The 25,952-nt window shown below is 28.2% G+C and overlaps 2 protein-coding genes across 3 annotated transcripts in view; one reads left to right on the top strand and one right to left on the bottom strand.

Annotated features, from left to right (window-relative positions):
* The first annotated feature begins 261 nt into the window (after positions 1-261).
* Positions 262-7,200, top strand: LOC111622601 (nudC domain-containing protein 2-like). 2 transcript variants are annotated; one of them, XR_002756302.1, is made up of 6 exons: positions 262-711; positions 3,013-3,061; positions 3,464-3,618; positions 5,298-5,399; positions 5,520-6,993; positions 7,079-7,200. XR_002756302.1 is itself a non-coding variant. In XM_023365012.1 (4 exons), exons 1-4 carry the CDS (start codon positions 520-522, stop codon positions 7,166-7,168), a joined length of 486 nt encoding a protein of 161 aa, XP_023220780.1. In that variant the 5' UTR covers positions 268-519; the 3' UTR covers positions 7,169-7,195. The 2 variants fall into 2 exon arrangements, 1 of the variants encoding a protein (XP_023220780.1); XM_023365012.1 differs by lacking the exons at positions 5,298-5,399; positions 5,520-6,993 and having other exon boundaries at positions 268-711; positions 7,079-7,195.
* Positions 7,201-14,739: 7,539 nt separating this feature from the next.
* Positions 14,740-25,952, bottom strand: part of LOC111622600 (caseinolytic peptidase B protein homolog) — a 31,446-nt gene continuing 20,233 nt past the window's right edge. Inside the window, exons 7-16 of the mRNA XM_023365011.1 lie at positions 25,394-25,508; positions 23,050-23,127; positions 22,916-22,971; positions 22,778-22,822; positions 20,031-20,192; positions 19,791-19,947; positions 16,776-16,849; positions 16,582-16,701; positions 15,098-15,202; positions 14,740-15,029 (exon numbers count right to left, since the gene is read on the bottom strand). Coding sequence (XP_023220779.1) covers positions 14,790-15,029; positions 15,098-15,202; positions 16,582-16,701; positions 16,776-16,849; positions 19,791-19,947; positions 20,031-20,192; positions 22,778-22,822; positions 22,916-22,971; positions 23,050-23,127; positions 25,394-25,508 — 1,152 coding nt within the window. The 3' untranslated portion in view covers positions 14,740-14,789. The remainder of the gene's footprint in view (positions 15,030-15,097; positions 15,203-16,581; positions 16,702-16,775; positions 16,850-19,790; positions 19,948-20,030; positions 20,193-22,777; positions 22,823-22,915; positions 22,972-23,049; positions 23,128-25,393; positions 25,509-25,952) is intronic.

Genomic DNA, 25,952 nt, shown 5'->3' with positions numbered 1-25,952 from the left:
TGCGACATGACGCTTTCGTGAATCGGACCTTACTTTTCAAATGATTATGGGTTACTTCTTTTGTTTCGACTAACAGCGCACTTAACGTGATTAATTATATAATTATAAAATATGATTTTAACCATCCGAGGAACGCCTATTAAACTAAAGAAACAAAATTCAGTGAAACCTGCATAAGATGACCACTTTGAGCTGGACACTTCAGGTCCAGCTCAAAGTGGTCTTCTTTTCAGGTTTCATTAACAGGTTTCATTGTATTCTCAGTTGCCTTTTTACTAGAAAGTTTAATAAAAATATTAAAATCGTTTAATCTATTTCCAAACATTTCATTATAGATTCTACAGATAAAAAAAAATTATAGGTTTAAGTTTTTTGGAGCAGACTTTATTATAAGACTGGCAGTTCTGCACCATCTGTTGTTAAATATAGACATAATCCTTTAAATGCTTATTAGATTACTGGAAGTGTGGAAGATTCTCGAAGTTTTAGATATTGATAAAGTAAACTTGATTTTAAGGAATGTCGTTAAGTCATTTTGACGAGAAAAGAAATGTTGTGACGGTTTCTACGCCGTGGGGGAAGTGGTGGCAGACTGTAGGAGAAGTATTCTTAGAAGTGGATGTCGAAGAAGGAACTTTACCAAAGCAGATACAAATACAAATCAAACCAAATTCCATTAGCTGCAAAGTGAAGGATAAACAAATTTTTGAAGTAAGCGTAAATATACTCTAGAACTTACAAAAGCTGAGACAAGAATTTTTGATAAACTATAGATTTTTATCATTACGCGTTTTCTTTTTAAGACACATACTTGTTAGATGTTTCCAAAGCACACAATTTTTGGGAGCTACCCATATAAAAAGCGCTATAAACAAAAATATCATAGGACTACTTACTAAGTGTGCACCGTTCGAGACGCCATTACTAAAGCTTATTGTCGTCGTGGAGCTCCACATTGGACGGCGGACGCGTACAAAGCGTAGCCACATGGCTTCTTGCCGTCAGTCGGTCACGTGACATCTATGACGTATCTCCTGAGAATTTTTCGAACTCCGAATTCAAACTGTGCATTTATTACGTTTCCGGTAATACCGTAACATTCAATAACAAAACCCGTCGACTTAAGAAGATTATTAAAATTTAAGCCATTAATTGTCAACAGTAAAAATAATAATTAAAAATAAGACGTGATTTTATTTGCCATGCACCATTGCTATTTCACTAGGATTGTAATCCATTCGCATATAAGTAAAAACATTAAAAAAACACTATGAGTTAGGAGTGAATGTCTGTTCGAGATAAGCCACTCCAAAATTTTCTTTGATCTTTTGGTTCCGCCAAACACTTAAAAATTAAATGATATTTTTAAAATTAAAGGCTTCTTTGAACTGTTTACTAGGAAAAATTGTATAATCTGTACATTATATACATGTATGTTATGACTAAAGCCCATAAATTGGATAAAGCTAGGATTAACCGGCTGATGCTAACTTTATCTGAGCTTTTGGTTAAAGCAAATAACAATCTATTCCTTTTGGACTTTATTTGTGCTGTGAGTGTACAAAGCTGATGTTGCCCAAAGACAGATAAATGTAGCAAGGATGAAACTTAAAATTCAGGCTTTATCCAGTTAATAAATATGATTGAAGTTGGACACAAAAATAGGTGTCTTAAAACTTCTTTGCACACACACAGTTTTTTTTCTCCTTGTATCATTCAAGTATTATGTCAGCAGTTAATGGGACAGAGGAATTTATTTGTACCCTTCCTCATACAAGTCTTTGATGACATCAGATTGCACCATTGTTTATTTTTCTTCCTTAGTCATCATAAAATTGTCTGAATTCCTGTGTATGGTAGGACCCCACCATGTGCTGCCTTGCCATATGCGATTTCAGGTTTACACCATTGGCAATCCAAAAAAAAAAAAAAAGGAAAATACAAAAATGAAAAATTCTTTATTGGTGTTAAATCAGTGCCATTTTTCAAGGTCTTAAAGCCATACTCATTCTCATTCTGGAAAAGCTTTATTGTGACTTGTTTTGTAACATATCAAATGAAACAAAGGAAAGCACTGATATTGTATACTATGTAATATCAGTACTTTGTTTTGTTTATGGTAATTATTTTATAAGTATGACACCAAAATGCAAAGCTAATGATGCTGGTAACTCTAAGCCAAAGTAAAGCTGTAAAGTGTGTATTTTAGTGGAAAAAAAATTAAAATTTTAGATTTAATGAGAGGTTGCAAGAATGTTAGGAGAAAGAATCTTTCATTAATTACTGCAAAAAACTGGATACTACTGTAATTAACTCAAAAAAGACTTAAATCCAGTAACAAAAAACAAAATGTAATAAGTGAATACTTTCTATCTTATTTAAAGATCATTATCAGGTTTTTATAATAGAACAGAAAACACCTTTAAAATACAAACAATTCAAATCATATTAAAAAATCCAACTTGGCATTGGTACAGCATAAACAAATGAATTGCTGAAGCAAATTAAATTTGAAGTATGAGGCACTGCTGTATATTAAACTATAATTATCTGAAGAATAATGTTATTTTTAATGAAAAATATCTTCAATTCTTAATTGCTCTGTTTGAATGACACTTCAACAAATAATAAAAGCAGAAAAATAACTATTGAGGTTAATAAATTAACTATATTATACTATATTAAATAATTGTTTATAGTAATCGATTGTAATAATCATTGGACAGATGACCATGTTATAAGATATCACACTACTACAATAAAAGATTCTGGTTCAAAACTAATCCAAACCCATCATGGATAATATAGATTGCAATGTAATTCCCATTCCTTGCTGAAGTTAGTTATCCATTGCAATTCAGACCTGTTTGTCATGAAGTTATGGCTGGCCATATAACCTTAATATACTTACTGCCTCATATCAAATCATAATAATTATTTAGTGCTTTAATTACAAAAATATCCAGTTAATCAGTCATTAATATTTCCACTTAAATAATTCAATTTTTTCAGGGTAAACTTCGTCGTACTGTAAGAGCAGAAGAGAGTACATGGGTACTTGGTATGTAAATAATTAAAATTTAGTTAAATTTCAAATAAATTTTCACTTAAGACTAATTGTAACCTCTTGTTAATCATGCAATCTCCATCAAATGACAATAAAAATTTAATTCTTTTCTATGGGGAAAATCCTTTTCCAAAAATTCTCAAAAAATGGAAGCAGATAGAACCAGCTTTGTGTTATAATTTGATTTAATTCTGTAAACTTGAATTCAATTTTCAAAATTCTGAAGATACATTAATATAAAAATTAAATAAGATTCTAATGCAAAAATCTACTTCTGTTTTTGAAAACTTTTGGAAAAGGATTTTCCTATAGAAAAAGCAATAAATTTTTGCTGGTGATTTCATGCATAATCAATAATGTTATAATCAGCCTTAATACTTAATCATTCTTTTACAGAAGAAAGAAAGCGTATCTCAATATTATTAGTAAAATCAGATCCTCCAAACACTGAACATATATGGCAATCTTTGCTTGTTGGTCAATATGCTCCTAATTCATCGGAATTTGTTGAAATGCAAAAACAGTTGGACCTTGAAAGGTTTCAAATAGAAGTAAGTATTTTAGTACAAGATTAATAAAATTTAAACTTCTTGCAGTGAAAATTTTTTAAATCTTGCTTTACTGTATAATTTTTTAACTTTTGATATTAATTAATGTAATAATTTAATGGATCCATCATAATCTACATTAAAAATATACTGTTTTTATAATACCATATTTACTCGCATTACAAGACAATTTTGCATATAGGATGAGGTGTGACTTTAAAGATCAAAATAAAGAAAATTAGAATTATTAATGCAATTCTAATTTTATTTTGTTTAATCACAAATTAAATATCAAATACACATATACGTACATGCACACATTGTCCCGCAAAAATTACTGGCATTTTAAATTTTACAGAAAAATCTTGTAAAATCGACAACATAATTTGTTCATGTAAAGCTGGACAATCTGAAACCTTTTTTGACAATTGTTAACAGTCAAATCCACTCTCCATCGATTATACTTATGAGCTTCTCCAAATTCTGATTTCCAAATAATCATCTGTTTTCACATAAGAATGGATTAAAACTTATATCGGGCTCCCCATGTGATTTTGGAATTTCAATTTGGAATTAATTCAAAAGCTTTGCTTTTCCTATTGCTATTCACCTTTACTCCTGATAATACACAAGAAGGATTCAAATGACCCTGATAAAATACTTTTGTTTTTAAACACAAGAGGGTGAGCATCCAGTAAAAAATGTTTTTTAAGCTGTCTTATTAAGCTTAATGAATAAAATCTTGTCTTATATGCAAGTAAATATGGTAATTTAGAAGTTTAAAACAAGGATTTTGAAAGTATTAAACATTTTTTTTATCCTTTGAATGCCTTTATGACAAATAATTCACATTATTTGCAAAGGAATAAAACAGCACTATTTCATATTTTAACAATATTTGTATTCAAATATGTTTTAATATAGAGTCACACACATAATCTGTTTACATCTAAAACACTAAGTAATAGTAATTATTACAATGCATAAAAAATAAACTGGCAATTCAATAATAGATTACTACCATGGGTCACTGATTTAGTTGGCTTTTGCAATCAAATAGGGTAAGGGTTCCAACTCGTGTTCCACAATAAAACCCATTGAGTCCTAGTGATGTATGAATGTCCCAGTGCAGATTTGGGATGTGTAGTGTAATTGCTCTAGTCTCAGATCAAGTCCTCTTATGATGTCCTATACACATGCTAGAGTTATTTGTAATTACTTTCTCATCATCAGTAGTGTTGTAGAGAGACTATACAGCATACAAGTGGTCATATCAAAGATTATTAGTTTTGCACTGCAATCGTTTTGTGCTATTGTAAGTATTTTTCATATAAAAATGTAGTGAGAATCGTAGAAATTTGTAGTGATTTTAGTATTGTGTATACTCCAAATTAAAAAATCATGGAGCATTGGCCAAGAGGAGTTTTGAAGAAAAATGTAGCAAGTACTTCAAATGTTTCTAGTGACAGAGATTGAAAAGGTGGATACCAACAAAGGTACAAATCCATACACTAGCACTATTTAAAATATTGAAAGAAAAGAAGTTTAACCCTTCACATTAATGACTAGTTTGAATTAAGTAATAATATTTGCTTTCCATTATTAATTTTTTTTTTCATTTTCAATGATTTGTTTTTGTGTTTCTATTTGATGTTTTATCTATAATCATTAAAAATTGTCAGAGTTCCACGATAAAAAATAAGTTGGAAACTGCTGAAATAAGGCAAACAAAACAAGATCATCTGCATTTAAAGAAGTGATTAATTTTTACTTTTTATGACAAAGTGAGATGTAATCTTTGTACTTTATAAAATTTATTTATCATACCTTTTTTATTTTAAAATCTTTTTTTTAGTAGTTTGTAGTGGTATAGTGGATACAATTTTATTTTTTTTTTTAAATAGTGGATTGCAATTAAATTGAAAAGGAAAAACTCAAAATAATAACAAACTCAGTTCTTAAACAGTAATTTTTATAATACAGATGTACCTCGTACTTCAAATGATCCAGAGTTTGAATGCTAAATTCAATCTAGAGTTCAAATGATGCTTTACATTTGAACTATGTGCACAGTGAAAAAATAAGCTTTCTAAATAAATGTCATCTGTGGTGTGCCTAAGTACTCTCGCTGTGAAAGCATCTCTTGTTTTATGTTTGTGTTTTCGGTGCTTCTTTTCACTTTATTTTTGGTGTGTTTTGTTATATATATAGCCATGGCATCCAAGAAGTGTGTGGAAGCAATGAAGCCTAAGAGGATGGTTGTAGCATTGATGATTAAAATTAAAAAGGAACTTGTCATGAAGCAAAGTGGTACTTCTGTGGTGGATCTGGTGGCCATGTTTAACCCTGGGGTAGTGCAGTGGGGTGTTTCACCCCCAACGTTTTAGAAGTTGCACTATTCATAGATTTCGCAAGAAATATTTGTGTCCTCTTCAGTAGCTTCATCATTTTATGTATAGAGCATGCTCAGAAATTACTACGATGCTGCAGAAATTCCAATAAAAGAAAAACAACAGTTCTCAGTGGGGTGTCCAAACACCCCACAGTATTAATTACGTTTTTTTTTAAATTTTACAAATATTTATTTAGTTTTTTTTATTTTTCAAATAACTATAATGTGACCACATTTATTATTTATAATATAGATATAATAATCAATGTGAATAAAAATAATTTAAGTTTATTTTAATTCAAAATGGCTGACTTTCATAAACACATTGAGAAAATACCAAACATAGCAAGTTGCTTGTCATTTGCACTGAGTGCCAAAGTACAATGTCAGCTATTGAATCAGAGTGACAAAAATGCTTAAAAAACAATTTAGATTTTTACTATTGGTTTAATAATAAGATCTAATGTAATGAGTTTTGATAAATGTTGTTTTTTATTTTCGTGGATTTATGTACTAATATAATATGTAATCATACCTGAATATAATCATATGTATAATGACACATGCCTTTACCAAATAAATGAGTAAATCTTTATGAATTTTTACTTACATGGTTTATGGACCCAAAAAAATGTTGGGGTGGACAAACGCCCCACTGCACTAATGCCGAAAAAAAACTCAGTGCACTAACGCAGGGTTAAGATACTGAAGTCAAAGACATGCAATCAATAAATTTTGTTATATAGTACTTTATTGTTCTCATGTTATTATTTAAGGCATTTAATTATTTTTACCTTAAATTATGTGTATTTACTGTTTAAGTTTATTAAATTGGGTATTTTTTAGGGTCTGGAAATGGATTTTCACTTTCCATTATAGTATTTCTAATGGGAAAATTGATTCAGACTTTGAACAATTCAGATGTTCAAAGTCCAAATCAATCTGAGTTCAGTTCAACTGGCTTCCTGAAACAAATTAAATTTGAAGTATGAGGCACCACTGTACTAGATTTAATCATTGTTAGTAAATATAATTTTATCCATAGTTTTATACTTTCTTTTTAATTTACAGAATCCAGGGTTTGACTTCAGTTCAGCTAATTTATCAAAATGTTATGATAAATCTCCAGAACAACCCACTGATGAAGAATCAAAAACTTAGATTAAGAAAACTAAATGAATAACAACAGTAAGCCTGCTCTGTTATTGAAATTCTTAGTTGATAGCAATTTTTAATGTTTGTGTATTATTTTGTAGTAAAATAAACCATCTACAATAAATAATAAGACTTTGTTTACCCATTACAATAAAAAAAATAAATAAATACTGAAGAATGTGTTCAAGATCCCACAGGGAGAACTTTTTCTTTCTGAATCTTGTTTTCTTTGGATGGATGTGTGATTTGCATGATTTGCAGTTTGGCTATTAATTGTTAATAGAATCGACCACTAAGTTTTTTACATGAATTCTAATCTGCAGTTATTAAGTAATCATTTCAAGCATTTTTTGTAAATAAGTATGTAAGTTAATGTTACAAAATAGTAACTTTTTTGCATTTTTTTTGTAGATCTTGCCCATTGGAAAATTCTGCTGTCACTCAAGAACTGAATTTTAAAAAATCCATGAAGGTCTTTTTTTAACTTTGATATGGTATACCTAATTTTATAGAATTTGAGAAATTGTTAATGAATACAAGAAATTTTGTTATTGTTGAGTAATCCTGATATGAGGAAACAATCCTCTCTGAATAAAATTTCTAATTTCATTATATTGGCATTAAATTTCAAATATACATATTACAGCTTTAAAGAATAAATATACATAATAATTTACACTGTACATTGTCCAATAAAATGATTAATAAAGTATATATATATAATGCTTTAATAATCATTTTTATTGGACAAATACAATTTTAGTTTTATTATTATATATGTTACAGTCAAAACCCGTTTTTAGTTAGAACGTTTTTTAACTAGTTAAAACTAGTTTATATTGAATGTCTTTGTTAAAACCCGTTTTGTCTAGTTAAAACTAGTTTTAACTCAAATTCATTTTTGACTACAGTAAATTCTAGTTTTAACTAGATAAAACCGGTTTTGTCTAGTTAATTTACTGCTGTACATGTTTTGACTTTAGATAAAACTAGTTTTAACTTTTAACATTAGTTAAAACTAATTTTAGCTACATAAATATGTTTGGGGGAAATAAAGTTATGTATAGTGATTCGGCGGAAGATGCCTAACATTTTGCTTATGAAGAAAATTACAGCGCTAATTTGAGTTTAGGAGCCCTCTAATGAAAATATCATATTCTGGAGTATGTCTTTCAAATAAAAGTTTGGAGTTTATTTTAAAAAATTCTATACTGTGTTTGCAATGACGACTTTTTCACTGTCTGGCATTTTAAGCATCTCACCCCAAGTATCTGGGTGAGATGCCAAATGCCATTAGGGTAAGATAACAAATATAATTGCTTAAAATTAATTTTTGAATTTCTTAACCAAATTTAATTTATTGCATATGTAGTACAAAGTACTTCATAGTAAGTATAACAGCACAGTATAAGTATTGTTAAGTTTCCGCCCGTTCTAACGTGTTCTATAGCTAGCTGAAAGCTTTTTTCAGTCCAAAAACTTTTTTGAGAAGTCCTTATATAATTTCTATGCATATCCTGCAATAAAACGAGAAAACAAAAGTTTATTAAAAATAGGCATATTGGAAATCAATTAACAAAAAATAGGCACGTTACCCCAAGAAAAATGTGGCATATTTTCCATTTGTTGGGGTAAGATGCCTAGTAGAGTCACGTGCTCCAGCATGTCCGATCGGGATCGGCGGTAGCTGACAATGGAAACTTTAGAACCTTAACTACATCACACATTAATTGTTTTTAGCAATTTTTAATAAATTCCATTTTAACTTTTAGTTTAAAATTATTCTAGAAACATTTCACAACAAAAACTTCGTTCTTATCTAGCTTTTATTCTTCTCGGATGTAGAAAATGAAGTAACGGTAGCCAACTACAGCTTTCCGCACTCAATATTGGCCCAACGATTCATCATACAAATACATGACAATATGTGACGTCACCGTTTGAAAATATCAAAAATTAGGCATCTTCCCCCGCTTACCATCTTACCCCGAATCACTCTATGCGTTGCAGTCAAACCAGTTTTTAGTTAGGATGCGTTTTAACAAGTTAAAACTAGTTTATACTGGATGTCTTTGTTAAAACCCGTTTTGTCTAGTTAAAACTAGAATTTACTGCTAGTCAAAAATGAATTTGAGTTAAAACTAGTTGAATTTACTGCTAGTCAAAAATGAATTTGAGTTAAAACTAGTTTTAACTAGACAAAACGGGTTTTAACAAAAACATTCGGTATAAACTAGTTTCAACTAGTTAAAATGCGTTCTAACTAAAAACGGGTTTTGACTGTAACATATACAAATGTTATAATAGAAAGACACAAGAGTTTGTTGTAAATATAGAACTTGCCACCTGAATGAAAACACACATTCAAAATCATACACAAAATTTTGATCTTTGTTCTTGGATTAACTTATATGTATGTTAATTTTTATGCTAACATCTCTAATCTTGTTCAGTTCAGAAATCCATTCAAGCAGTTTAAAATGAATATTTAGTATCATTTTTAAACATTCAAAGAAAATAAGAATGTATAATTAAAATGTATTGGAGAGAGAAGTTATTACAGTCAACTCACCTTAAAATGAATATCAATAAAGTGAATTTTGCCATTGCCTTGGTAAAATACCATTGTCACAACTTTAATTTTTACATGATAAAGCAAACAAAAATTTTACCAGAATTAGTTAAACCAAACTGTAAATTACCTTCACAACTCTCCAGAAATAACCCTATTTGCAATAATGGTTGCTTTTTATACGTTTTGATGTAAACAATAAAAAGGGGTACTATAATAAATGTTCCATTTTGAGTAGAAGAGATTTTCTTCTCCTAGTAAGCAAAGACAGGTTTGACCTCTGATTGTAAAGCAATTCAAACATCTGGTTTCAGCCGACCATTCTACTATACTCAGAAAATAGGATTAAAGTTTAAGGACACTCATTCCTTTAAATGGATGCAGTCCTATGTAAACACATGCTAGTTTACATGTTTGTGTGTGTGTATAGTGATGCCAAGTTTGGCTACTTTGCACCAAAAAGTATTTTCTACTTTTTCAAACAATCTTCAACAGAAAAAAAAATCATAGATATCTTTTAGCTTTTTGTTTAACCACTCTGATATACTGCTCCACACTGAAATGGCAAATATTGTCTCCTCCTCATTTTGATTTGAAAATAATTTTAGAATGGGTTTCTGAAGACAGTCTGCCCAGAAAGGGACCACCATTTATTTATCTCTTGTTCCAGACTACACACTTTCTTGGCGACTGACCTTTCTTTTTAGGCTACTGGTCACCAGAAATTAAAAAGTCCTTTTAAAAAACACAAAAAAATATCCAATTAAAATTACAAGTTACAAGAATTTCTAAAAAGGAACTGATGACATACAGACGTCTTCCTTGCTTTCATCCATACCTTCTTGGGGTGTTACTGCTTTTATCTACTGGAGATGAACACTGGATTTAGAACATTTTGTTTTTATACATAAAAAAATTAAATTTAACTGTATTTAATATTTCAAAATATTATTATTCAGATTTCAATCACTTATTAAACCTTAACTCCCTAAATTATATGACCTTGACTATGAAAACTATTAGTTTGCTTTATAAAAAATTTGTAGTTTTTTTCCTTTCAGTGGCTTTAGGCTCTTTACTGCTCAGAGAGCACAAAAAGACCAGAATTATTAACTACTGTTCCTCTAGCAATTTAGCATTAATGGGAGTTGACTGTGTCAGTATACTAAAGGGTTAGCTTAAGAATTATTTGCTTTTCAAAAGATTTTAAATGGCTTTAATATATTAAGTGCCACATGTTGCATATTTGCAACATGTGGCACTTAATGTGTTAAACATTTGATTTGGATATTCGTTACAACCTGATACAGACCCCAAGAAGAGGCCAAAAACATGCATTCTAATAAAGATATGATGCAGAAAAGCATGGAAAGTGTCTTTTATAATTGAATGGTTTTTAACAGTGTTTCATAGTTACAAAGGTTAATTATTAAAACGACAAAAATTAATAACAAATAATGCCATAAGCTTCAAATTTATATTATTATATTAGAATTACAATGCATTTGCATTTAAGTTATAAGCATGCCCAAAACACGTTACGACACAAGTCACTCAATAAATAATACAACACATTTTTACTCAAAGCAGGTTAGTTTTATTCTAGTTTTAAATATATCAATTCGTTCCCCAATTCCTCTGCATAAAAAGTAATTTAGGGACACCAAAAAATACACACAACAGATAAAGTTGTCCAGATCCACCAGTACAATGTAGCCCGTCAACACAAACACACCGTTCTCCATTTCTGTAAGTTCGGAAACGGTCGTCTTACGTCTCACACGGTAACCATACCACGTAATAACACCCCGATTTCTGACACTTAACGGAAATAGTTCCATTTTAGACATTTAGTAATATAAATTTACTGTCTTTATTCAAAAGCAATATATCGTGCATTTTGTTATACAACCAAAACATTTTTATTACATTATACAACATAGACGACTTCTTCAGACAAAATTTCTTTCCACAACACTAGTTTCTGCATTGCTAACTTTAGTTCATAACTTCCAATTTGCAGTTTACTACTTGCAATACATAAATATAAAACATTTCATTTTATCAATCACTATCTTTGGTCACAGAACATGCTAAAAACAAGATGTTTGAGTGAAAACTAATTCAAATATATAAATATTCTTTTAATTGAACACAAACTAATAAAACATCAAAAATGAACCTTCTAATACAATTTAATAACCAAAACAAAGAATTGACAGAAGATTCATTTCAACTATAAAATATGACCCATTTAAAATCTAATTACTGGATAACTTTTGTGTGTATCCTTTAAAAAATGATAAGCATTACAAAGTAAAGAAACTATTAAAAGAACNCTATTGTATCGTTAAAAATTATTTCTTTATTTTTTACAAACAAAATAAATATATTGAAAAATATAAAAACAAAAAAAATCATACTTTAGAAGTTAATCTAGTATCAAAAACGTTCGATTCAGCACGACACACAGTCCTCAGAAAAACACCACACAAAAGTGCCAGTGCTGCCAGCTAAAACACACACATCAACAAAAAAATATTGGATTAGCCCAAGATATAGCCAAAGATTGCAGCGCCACAGCACTAGCGAAAATTTAAACTTGCCAACTGGAATGCTTTCTGATAAATGACGCTCTACTGTATTACTTGATTTTTATCAGAGTTAAAGTTTCTGCACTAGACAAAATATCATGTAAAATAAAAAAACAAGCAAGTAATTTTAAAAGAAAAATTAATTCATCTCTCTGGAATTCAAAGATAACATATACTTTTTGATTTATAAAATTATAAAATCAAAATGGCAATTTTGCATTGACAATTCTAGTATATAAAATAATGCAATTTTAAAGTTTCCTTTAAGCTGTAGTAAATATTGACATAGACATATTTTATCATCAAACCACAGCTGTATTGGTAAAAACCAGTCTGTATACTCTGGTCGACATTGACCCTAATGTTTTATCTCGTCCTGATTTGCCATCTCTCCTGCCAGCAAAATTGAAAAATCTAATAGCAAGGTACTGTCGGCGTAAAATACACGTTTCAATTTATTATTATCTGTAGGAATTTACAAATTACAATACTTCAAAAATACTGAAATTAAAGTTCAAATTTGACTACTTAATTAAATACGTCCCAAAGAACTTTTTTCTCGTCATGGGTAGCTGAAGCAACATGGCTCTTCTTAACTCTACTGTCTATAGCAGAACAGTGGCTAGACAATTTAATGAATTTATCAGGTTTGAACAGATGTAAAGGCAGACTGTTTGCATTTATAAACATTAAACTTGACACATTTAATGAGCAGAAGAGATGACTTTAAATCTGTGATTACATTGCTCATTAAGCTGAATTCTCTTTCACATTCTGCCGTAGAACAAGGCAAAGTAGCCACAGCGTGTAAATTTTCTGGTATGAATTTTGCAGCAAGGTCAGCAGTTAAAGCTGTGCAAGGACTGCGAGAATTAAGTTCATCTAGATGGAAGTGCTGACAAATCCTTACCTCAATTTCTCCATAGCAGGTGTTTGTTTGCAATTTCTATTATTAAAATATCCTCAAGCATTTGAGCATTGCTATCTGATTCAGTGCAGAGTCTTGCTTTCATTCTGTCTGCCACACCTTGGATGAATTGGTTTGCATTAATCCTGACAATTTTAACTGACAATTTGGAATAAGCATTATGGTTTGAAAATTGCCCTTCAGTTTGCAGTCTAAAGCTGTCTGCATTTTTTCACCAGGCTTCCCTTTAAAACTTTCGATAACTCTTATTGTTCTTAACTTAATTAATAAGATAAGATGCTCTGCCTTAGGAAAAGTCATTTTTTGAGATTGAAGTTGTTTCGATAGAGCAGACAATTCCTCCAATATGTCCCATTAATCCCAAATCTACAAGCAATTCAGGGCTTTCAAGTTTTTTCTTCAGTCTGCTGAATATAGCTTTTTTTACTTTGTCAGTATTGTCACAATTTGTTTCTGATGAATCTTTTAAATGTTTATGGATTGCTTGATAAGATGTCCATACGGCCATTATGGTGTGAAAACTGCTTACAACACATCTCACTTCAAGAACATGTCCTATTTTTTGAAACTGGTAACAAGGTCTTTGCAAGCAGACTCCAAAGTACGAGAATTTTTGGCAGACCGACTGTATAATTTGTCCATAAAACATTTGAAATTATTAACCTCTCTGCTACAGAGGTATCCAAACTAAATCTGTGCTTTAATTACCATAATTAAATTTTTTTATTAAAAAAGTTATTTAAAAAAATATATATATAAAAAGTTAAAAATAATTTTAAAAAATGTTTTTTTTTATTTAATAGAAAAACACTCCCTGCAGCTATACAGTTGACCCCTCCCATAACATTGTTGATAATTCTGTTTTATATGAATTCCATGTTGTATGAGTCACTTAGATTTTACAAATATGTGTGCCGGGCTGTGAACAGCTCACGTATTTGTAAAATCTAAGTGACTTGTACAACATGGAATTCATATAAAATGGCATTATCAACAATGTTATGGGGGGGTCGACTATTTATCATTTAACAAGGCATGAAATTTCACATGTGCAGTCTACATTGTTTACAATCTGGTTGACCTTGAGAACAGCTGGTGACAGCTTTCCTGGGTTGTTTACATGTGTGCCACATATATTTAAATATAACACAAATTTTCCGATTTTTATGCTATTAAAATACGGGGTACCGAAAAAAGTTATATATAAAAAATTCTACTGAATAAAAAACAAAAAACCTGCTGATGTCATACAAACGCTATTGGATGTTTTCTATAGCGTATGCAATAGTATTTGTACATTTATTCATACTATATAATAAAAATACCCTTAAAACCTTTAAAAATCAATATAAATGTGTTGGCTAAAATTATAATATGCTTATACAGTAGTTTTCTGTTTTATGCAATGTTACAATAAATTTAAAAATGAAAATAATTTATATGGACAAGTCATTACAATTTCTAAAATATTTTAATATTCCATGTAGATTTTTGTATTTGTATAATTACATAATTAATTAGATTGTTGTATAATTACATAAAATAAGCAATATTTAGAGGTGAACTATTACTCAAGGGTAAATCTAATATGCTTCCTTTTCCTTTTTGTCCTTTCTCATGTAATTTTAATTTTATTTTTGGAAACTTCCCAGAATGAAGATTATCCTTAGATTCCAATAAGCTTTCCTCGACAATAATATGCACACTACATCCTGGTTTAATCATTTGTTTTTCGTGTGCTTCTGCAAGCTGATTAACAACTCTTCTTTCAACCTGTAAATCGTTAAGAAAAAAATTAATTCTTTGGTGTGTAAATTGTTTTTAAGAAAACAAAGAAATACCTCATGTTTGATAGAGCGTGCTCCATAATGAATATCGTATCCATCAGCTAAAACTTCTAATACTCTCTTTTCCCAAGATAATTCAATATTATGTTTTTCTTTAGCCTATTTTTGTAATAAAATTAAAATACCATGTAAATTTTCAAAAAACTGTATTCAAGTTTAAATCATCATCATGCATTTTCTCTATTTCGTAAGTAAAATTTTAAATACGTAAAAAGTTAAAAATATCCACATAATTTTAAAATAAAGTGCTTTTGAAATTGCTGAAATTATTATGTTTATGTGAAAATGTCATGTAGAACTTTATAATAAAAATAATAATTTCATTTTTAATTTAAGAAACTCTGTTATAGAAATAATAATAATTAAACAGAAATGTATTTAAAAATGTCAAATCTAGATTGATTGTGTTGTTTAAATTAAAATAAATCTTCATAGTCACATGTACTCTGGTAGTATTTAGAAGTTTAAAATTAGAAACAATATGATATTTTTAATTCTTAAAACACTATTAAACTGAAGATATCACAGCGCAAAAAAATTTTACTATTTACCATCAGATAGGAAAATACTGATTTCATAGAGGGGGAAAAAGAAATCTGTTGTTATAACAAAATGGAAACTTTAACCAAACTTCATGTTTTCAGCTTCAATGTTTTTATTAAATTCTGTATTTTATTTATTTACTAATAAATCAAACAATCATGCTATCATTTCTTATCAAATTACAAGTTTATATACTTTATATTATAATTCATAATTAATTTTGTTTTATTACGTTATGTTATGTGAGCTATCATTATACTTTTTTCAGTATCTTAAAATGATAAGCAGATTTCAATTAAAATCTGTTTGTTATAACAAAAATTGATTAATTTGTTAATAATTTATTCTTTAATATTTTTTGAATTGAAGCACTGTGTTGCTTGGCCTAATATGTCATATAAAATTAAGTGATTAGAATTATTTTATATGTGTATTTTACATTAGTCAGAGCAGGATGTTTAATTTTTTAAATGTGGTTCTTTAAAAAGAGCAATATGTTATCACAATATTATACATGGCAGAAATTTTAATTAATGCAGCTTTAACAGCTGTCTTTACTTAATTTTATTTTAACATATCTATGTTATTTGTTATTAACCAAAAATTTGTTCTAGCAGGTGGTGAAGTAGCAAAGTACCACTATATTTGATTAACACAATTTTGATATATATAGTAACATCAAGAGATTAATTAACCACGTTAATAAAGGGATACCTGTATTTACAATATTACATTATTATTTTTTTAATATTAATTAAGTACAGCAGTTAAGTACAGTTGTTTTCAGCATATTCCCAAATAACATCACTTATTAAAATATGACACATGAATATCCATCATCATCTGAACACATTGTTACCAGATCAACTTACTAATTTCCTGCATATAAAAAATTCTAATTCATCTTAATTTTAATAATTAGCTTTTCCATTTACCTTTTTAGCCCAAAATTCTAGTTCTTTCGATACCAATTTCAGAAGTTCAGATCTTGAAAAAGGTAAAAAGTAAACCATTTCATTAATTCTCCCTAAAAATTCATCTCTCCTAAAATGTTTCTAGAATAAAATTTAAATAAAACTCATTAAAATAAAAATAAAATAAAATAAAAATAAATATTTGAATTATTTACCTTTAAAATTGGCTGAACAACTTTCTCTTTGAACTGTTTGGATATTGTAATTCTTTCTGTCATTTCAATATCGTCTAGAAAATATTAAAAAATAAAAATGAACAATAGCTTATATAAAGACTAAATAAAGAAGTTCAGGGCTAGGAGTGCTTTTTTTCTCCCTAAAAAAATAGCATAATAATAACTGAAAGTAACAAAAAAATAAAAAAAGGAGGTCATTCAAAATACAAATTTTATATTACCACCATTTTTCTTTGTAGTTGTAAGTGAATAAATAAATAGCTTATCTTTTAGAGAAAGAAAATGTGTTTTTATAACTGGAAAAAAACTACAAAAAATATTTTCTTCTTGTTAATGACACAAAACAACTTGTTTTTGTACAATTTGTTCTCATTAACAAGTGTTTTTATAAGATTTTTTTACTTTGATCAACTAAAAGAACCCAAAAATTGGAAAATTAAAGTTTTTTAATGAAATTTTTAGAATTATAGTAGAAGATGGTATAAAACAATCTGCTGAGAAATCAAATGTCTAGTAATCTGAATATTGAAAATAAATAGGAATTTGCTTTTAGTAGTAGTAATTCAAATACAGATTGGAAATATGACAATAGAATTCTATAAAAGTTCAAAAATCTCAAATGAATGACAAAAATATATATCAGAACTAATGTTATATTTATATTAGTAAAATTGAATTTTATAAAGTAAATGAAAACTTTAAAATAAAAAATCTACAGATAAAGTAAACTTTGAGATTATGCTGTATATATCCAATCCAAAACATAATTGCTAATTGTAATCTTTAAAAGACAATTTTCCAATTCTCACAATAAGAAATATTAAATATAAATTCCCAGTTTTTTGATAAACAGTTACATACTCATATTAATTCTAGAAATAATGTTTTTAAACAATGAACTTCATAAGTCTCACAATTATCATCATTTAGATATATAGTACAACCTCATTTTGCACTTAGAATGCATTCTTAGACAACAAACAGCATTATATGAGGTCCTTTTAACACATTGCAAATAGGGAAAGGGAAACATGCAACCAAAAATAAACAAATTTTACTTTAATTTTAAGTTATTTTTATATTAATTTGCATAATAATATATGTTACATAACACAAACATATGCACACAGAAATAAAGTTCATTTTTTTGATAAAGGTCCTGACTCTTCTGAAATTCTTGATTTTTTGCAATGAAGTCGTCTAGTGTCATTTGTTTCTTTCTTTTTCTCTTGTCAAGGGAATTTCGGTAGCATGAGATTGCATCCAAAACACCTCATCTTGCTTTTGCACTCCTTTCAAAATCTAGATAATTCGCACATAAATTAACATTATATGCAACGCAAATCGTATTGGTAATGTGGACACTGTTTCACTGCTAATGAACACAATGTACAAAAACATAGATTTTCGGGGAAGTACAGCACTATGACAAATTGCCACCTTTTGTTGATTAATTCGTGTTTGGGAATATACGAATCATGAAATGCCACAATAATTTTAATCAGCATAAATTTTGGGTTTTTTTAGGCTTTGAGCAGACTGCTTTATATTGAATTAACATTAATTGAGGAAGCTAAATAAGGTCTTACTGTGTTTAAATAAGCAGCTGAATTTTTACATGCATCTTCTGGATAAATTATTCAAACACACATTCATTATTAGTGTTACAAATTTAAAAAAAATTATAATGTTATGATATCAATAAACAATTACTGGAGTTTTGTTGACATCTTTCATTTTCCAATTTAAATCACTCTTTGCTATTTAATCTACTTTTTGTACAATTTTTTTTCTTCAAACTTTGATTTTTATGATATCATTTTAATGTATGGGAAAGGCTGAAAGTTAATCAGCACTATATTTGATGCAGAAACCTAGTTAAGGAAACTAAAATGTGCTAAATTTTTGTCTGTGTAACAATTCATAAGAAGCAAGAAAACTTGTGATGAAGAACATATTAGACACAACTGAAAAAAATTTAGTTATCTGAGATTTGTAATTTTGTTATATGATATTAATTTAGATTAGTACTTTTAAGATGTATCTCTAATCAAAACTACTTTTGCAACACAGAATATGGTAATCATCTTGCAAGATTACTATCAGATAATTTGTAAAATTATCATAATCCACAAAATTTTAAAAAATGTTTTAGTGGAGTACAAAGTATTTACCTGTTTATATAATTTGTTTTTGTCTTTAAATTTTATTAAACAAACCAAAACTCTTAAAAGAACTCTACTGGAAACATCTGTCATAAGAAGGAACAATTCTGTGCAAAACAACTTGTCGACATTTTGATGATATGTGCTGATTACACATATCATTAGCAAGAATCAAGAAGAGAGTTGCCAGAGGATGAGAAAAAACATCTTCCCAAATATTGGGTCTGCTGTCACTGCTAACCATAAAACTAGGTTCTTAGTTGCCATTTGCATAATTATCTTTTTGCCATTGGACAGAAAGACTCAGACAACTCTCCTTCAGACCTTTGACTATTGTCATTACACAGTTAATATTTATCAAACCAAATATTCTCTCTTTTACACAAATGGGAAATTAATGTATTTCCTCATTTGTACTAAATAAATGTATTTACAGATTCCAGTATATTCATTTGGAGCCACTCTCTATCAGGACTCATGCAAAATTCACCTTTAAAACAAGGAGTGTCACAGATAATTGATGAGGTTCATACAGGCCAACTGCTTGGACATAACCGTATTTATATATAATCAAACTGTAAAATCTCAATTTTGTTTCTGACAAATGATAAAACATTATAATTTGCATCAAATAATGGCTGAAATTTGAAAGCAATGGACTAATCATATTACATATTAATATACATTTTCCAGTATAAAAAGATTCCAGAAATGTTAACAAAAACAAACTATAGCAACCAAATCTGTAAAAAGTAGGGCTTTTTATAAGTTAATAAAAACTAACTATTTTACTAATTCCACTCCAAGCCCTGAAGTTTAGAGATTTTACCTAGTTTTCCACTATATCTCTCTCTTGTAATGCGTTCGGCCTCCTCACGAAGTTGAATGGCATAATTAGCTATTTCATTACTTGCTAAATTAGATGTCATAATAAACAATGCATTTTTACATTCTATTGTATTTCCTTTCCCATCTGTTAAACGTCCCTATTTAACATATTATCAACACATTAATTCATCAAATATAACACTAATAAATTAATAAATAGAAATAAATTTTAAATACTCACTTCGTCAAATAATTGTAACAATACTGTAAGAACATCTGGATGTGCCTTATCTACTTCATCAAAAAGAACAACAGCATCAGGACATTTCTTCAATTTTTTAGTTAATTGCCCACCTTCATCATGGCCAATATAACCCGGAGGAGATCCAATTAATTTTGCAACCTGTAAAGTTTTTAAAATAATATGAAATAAGAATGAAGTATAAAATTTCTGTAAACATTACTATGGGTTCTGGTATTTTAGTACTCTCATTATTAAATAAGTTTATAAAGCTTATCATAGTACTGTATTTGCAAACATTAAAATGCTTAGAAGTAAACATTTGTTCCTAAAAGGTCAATGAACAGTACTTTGAAAAGAGATGTAAAATTATTACAAAGTGATGAGTTAAGATAAAGATTACATGTAAAGTTTTAAAATTATAAATAAAACTATCAGATGTAATAGAATAGATTTTTCCTATCTAACTGAAGTGAAAAAAAATAATAATAATGATACAGATGAAATATAAGCAAGCAATTATGTTCATTCTTAAAACTTCCGACAGTTAAATTTTATAAAACATGACAACTACCTTATTTACAGTACTGTTTGATTCAAAAATGATTTTTACGCTTTTTTCTTATGATATACAATCAAATTAATCTTCTAGTACAGTCAAATGTTGGTTTTTGAACATACTTCATTCCTAAAAGTTGTTCTAAAACTGAAACAAATTTTCCCATAAACAATATAAAATAGATTAATCCATTCCTGATCCCCAAAATAAGCCTTTTCTTTTTACCTTTTTAGCAGTATTTCATGCATCAAAATGCCTACAAATGCAATGTAATATTATATGTAATATATTTATGTATAAAAAGCAAAATCTTTCATCACTGCCAACAGAAACAGAAACTAACACTTAAAAGACGTGCTATAAATAGAGACTCAACTCTGACTGCCAGCATGAAATAAACTTATAACCAAACCAATCAAGACAGACAAGTGCTTTATCCACACTTTCCAAAATATTATGTTTCAATTGATTTGACTTCAATTTAAATCAATCAATTTTGATTTTATGTATAATTTTTAGTTTCACTGTAAAGGCTAGAGTTTTAATTATTATTTTTAAATTTAACTAAATGGCTACCCAGGGTTAATAAATATTAAAATTAAAATATGTAATATTACACTAATGAACTTTTGTTATTAAATTTAACTTAAACATATTTAAACACAATTCTTAGATGCTATTTATATTATGTGAATATCAATTAATGCAGTTTTTATTAATTAATTTGATTTAAATTCAACTGTGGCGTGTATAGTACCAAACAATGGAAATAACTTATTTCCCACATGCACACTGAAATGTTATTTAAATAGCAATGTCATCAATGATTCATGTATTGATGTCTAATAATGAGAGGCGATCTTGGAGCCACTAACTTCTGAATCAGTAGTCCTGTTGTTAATTGGTCAGGCCATCAACTTTATTTAACATAGGAAGTATAGGGAGTTGACTGTCTGTCTCTCTCTAATCTGTGGCCAGCTCTTACTGAGCAGCTTGTTCAGAATTTTAATTATTATACAGAAACTAGGGAAAATATGGGTTTTCAAACAAAGTTTTGAACTAAGGTTTGATTGTTTAAGCATTAAACTGTAAACAGATTAAAAGTCCTTTTAGAATGGATTTTTATAAATATTAAAAGTTTTAAAAGAAAACTTTTTACAAGAATCTGGATCAAAAAGAACTTTTAATCAATTTATATAATTGTAGGCAGAGAAAAAGCTCAAAGAAATAATAGGTTCTGCTAGTGTTAATTGTGTTCCTGAAGTTGGAAAGGATGTAAGAAGACTGCAAATTTAATTTGTATTTAATCTTTAATATGTGTTATTTTTTAATGTAAAAGTTTTTAAAATCCAAAAATTAAATATATCAACATTTTTCAGCTACATATAAATGTGTGTTATATTTATGTAGCCATAGAAAATTATAATTTGTGGAAGTTTTTACTTGATCCCAAGAAGCAAGTGCACCATTTCCCCCTCTGCAGATGCCTACATAAATATATATAAATACTGAATGATCAAATTCAATCTGACCACACATCAGAATTTACCTATATTGTTAATAAACATAAATCAGCTATTGATTTACCCTTACACTAACTATTTGTCCAATCTGTTGCTAGATTTATATCTTTATTCTACTAGCTATATAGTTTATCAAATTCTTCAATAAAAATGGGTCCTTTTCAAAATTAATAAACTTTAAAAACAGCATAAATTATAATCCTTTCAAAACTAAAGAAAACTAAATTCTAAAAATCGTTTTAATATACAATTTACTTTTAATGTTTCAATGTTAAATCAAACTGTATTATCTATAACAATTTTCAGCCTTAGTATGTTTAGTCTAACTAAAAAAAGTGTAAATATACAGGAAAAAAACACAAATAAAAGAAAAAAAATCTAATAATTTACTTTTCTTTTACTGGATATGATTACATAATTTGTCATTAAATAACGACTATTGGCTAAATTGATGATTCAATCTAGATACATTTCATTTCTTATTAAAATATTTAACTTGAATTTCATCCAGATTCCAAAACTATTTACAATAAATTTTCATATGATATGATTTTGAAATTATACATATAATACAAATTGAATTCTCAATTTATTAAATGCAATTTACAGAATCAGCTTTATAAACTCTGTAATTAAGAATGTTACATTTTAACTAAAATATTTACCTCATGTTTTTCTTGATATTCAGACATATCAAGTCTTATAAAATTCTGAAATATTTTTAAATTTTGCAATAAAAATTAATTTTAATTTAAAATGCTTTTATTTAAATTTATTTCATGATCAAATTAAACTTTAATTACCTCTTGTTTTCCTTTATGACTATATTTAGCTATTTGTTTTGCTAGTTCTGTTTTCCCTTTTAAAATCAAAAATGTTATCATTTTTATAAAGAATATATACAAATCTAATTTTATTTTACAAAATGTATATTTACCTATTCCAGATGATCCTAAGAATAGAAACACTAATGGATGTTCCTCGTCATACCATCCATTTTCTTTTCTTCGAATTGCTATATTTTTATTTAAAAATTAAGCTTTACTTATAATTATTGTATAAATACACTGAATACTTTATAATTTCAGCAAACAAAAATTCATAAACATATTAATTTAATTACATGAGATAACTAATTTAAATAAATTTTAAACAAAAAAATGTTAATAAAGTTACAAGTTTTTTTGTACCTATAAAGTAATAATTAATATTTTTATAATCAAGTAACTTATTCGTTGCTGAGAGGGTTTATTAAAAACAAACGTTTTCGATCTATTCAATAGATAATCTTCAGGTTAGAACATACGAATATGGAATACCTCTTAAAATGGAACATCACATTCAAAATTCAAAAATATCAAAAATACTAATAATGGATCAACTACTTAGAATAAGAATTAAATTGTAAATAATATATAAATGTAAAAATAAATAACATAACACAATATTTAAACAATAATACAACATAAAAATAAAAGTTGCTAAGTTTCGGTTAATGTGGATCATATTACAGTTTATAAGCTGCTTGTAAGCTTTTTAATGGCAAACTTCCAAGCCGAGGATAGACCCTCTGCATCTCTGGCATTTATACATCCTTCATCAAGTTTGTTCCTGTATATTTTCATTTTCTCAGCAGTTTTCACTAAAGTTGGAGAGTGCACTTGTCTGATGATTTCCGCTTCCTCCCATCCAACTACGGATCCTTGGGCTTGAGCCATCTGTGCCAATATCGTAGTGTTAGATCCTTTCCTAACATCATATTTATGCTCTCTGATCCTTACCCTGAGACTTCTCATTGTAACTCCTATGTAATCCTTTTTTTAACCCTAACTGCTGGTTCTCATACGGGATCCTATAAACTCCTGCTTTATCATCTTTATTAACATCTCCTTTATCGTTTCTTAGGATTTTGCATAGACTCGGAACTCTTTTCAAGATCAACATTGAATTTTTAATGCCCACAATCTCCTTCATGACGCCTCCTATACTTTTGTTGAATGTAAACTTTGTGTATTTAAACTTTGGACATCGTTTAGAAGTTCTTGTATCGCTCGCCTCAAATTTTCTAATACCAGCAATTATAATTCTCTTGTAAATTAATGCTTCTGCTATCCGCATAATCCTGTCGATTTCTTTAACTCGGTCTATAATGTTGTTGTAATACAGAAAAGCCCTTTTAACTAAGGCACAAAAGGCTGCTAATTTATAATGAAATGGGTCATTGGACCGTGCAGGTACATAGAGTGGGCTATGCATTGGATTAGTAAACACACTAGTGGATACACGCCCTTTTCTAAAGGTGATATTAATATCTAGGAAATGTATCATTAGGGAACTTTTCTGCTCTAGCTTTAGGTTGAGGCCATCTTCATTATTGTTAACTCTTTCTATGAAATTACCAATTTCTCGATTACTTTTCCATAATATAAAGATAGTGCCTTAGTTAAAAGGGCTTTTCTGTATTGTGACAACGTTATAGACAAAGTTAAAGAAATCGACAGGATTATGCGGATAGCAGAAGCATTAATTTACAAGAGAATTATAATTGCTGGTATTGTTAGAAAGTTGAGGCCATACAATAATATCAGCCTTTTCTCTTTCAATACTAAAGAATCAAGAAGCCCTAAATTCCATTCATCATATCACCAAACTCTTCAAATTCTGTCTGTAGCACCATAAATGAACATAAGTACAGGGCTTGCCATAAAAAGACTAATAATCCAGATTTGTCTAAATAAATACTGTACTTATTTAAACAAACATATATTAAAATAATAAGGGACAATTGCTAATGGTGTACAAACAAGGACTATTCAACATATCATATTTTTATGAAATTTCAAGCATTAACATCTATTTGTATTTCAAATGTTCAAGATATCCTTAATCTCAGAAAGTAATTTCCAAAACTATCTAGCAAATTTGAACAAGTTAAAAACATTTACAAATGTTACAAAGATTTATAATTTCTTTATACATATATCTAAGTTAAATATATATCAAATATTAAATTGTGTTATAAGGTTAAAATGATGATTATATGAATATAAATATACAATATAATTATTTTGTTAAACTATTAACTTTCTGTACTACTCCATAAGTATCCTTTGTAATGTTTACCCTTTATTTACTGTACATAATAAAGATTAATTGAATGATTGAATATTTGTTTCATATGTAAAAAAAAATCTATATATTATAGGAGATAAAATCTATTTTTGATTTAAATTATAAATATTCTTCATTCAAAAAATGAAAATATGCTCATAATATTTTACCTGATGCAACAGTAGTAATAGCACCTTCTTGACCAACTATAAATTGTTTAATTCTCTTTTCAAGAGGAAATTTTCTTCTTTCTTCAGCTTCCCTTTCTTTCTGTTTCTCTTCCCACTAAAAATTAAAATTTTAAAAACTTGAAAATAATGTTCTCTCAAAATAATCTTAATTTTAATGACTTCTTAGCTTTAGCTTTAATGTATCACATAATTATATCATATCTTCATTTTAAGAAATCAAACATTTTTGGGAGAGAGAAAACTTTCCTATATTTATAACATAAAATATATTCTTTGTATTTTTATTTATAACTAAATAAAAATACAAAGAATTAAATAAGAATTTATATCATAATTTTAGTTTAGGTGTTCATGATACTACCATAGATCATTTTGCAAATGGCATCACTAAATATGTTTTGTTTAGCTATTTTTATATACTACATGTATGCACATGCATTAACATACAAACATTGAGCATTAAAAAAATGAGAAATTGCAACAAATAAACTCTTAAAGAATAAACAGACAATTTAAAGATTTGATGATAGTTATTGCA

The sequence above is a fragment of the Centruroides sculpturatus genome, unplaced genomic scaffold (assembly GCF_000671375.1).
Source record: "Centruroides sculpturatus isolate CEXI.00-Female unplaced genomic scaffold, Cexi_2.0 scaffold106, whole genome shotgun sequence".
Taxonomy (NCBI): Eukaryota; Metazoa; Arthropoda; class Arachnida; order Scorpiones; family Buthidae; genus Centruroides; species Centruroides sculpturatus.
The sequence above is the reverse complement of the archived record's forward strand: the minus strand, read 5'-3'. Positions and strand labels throughout refer to the sequence as shown.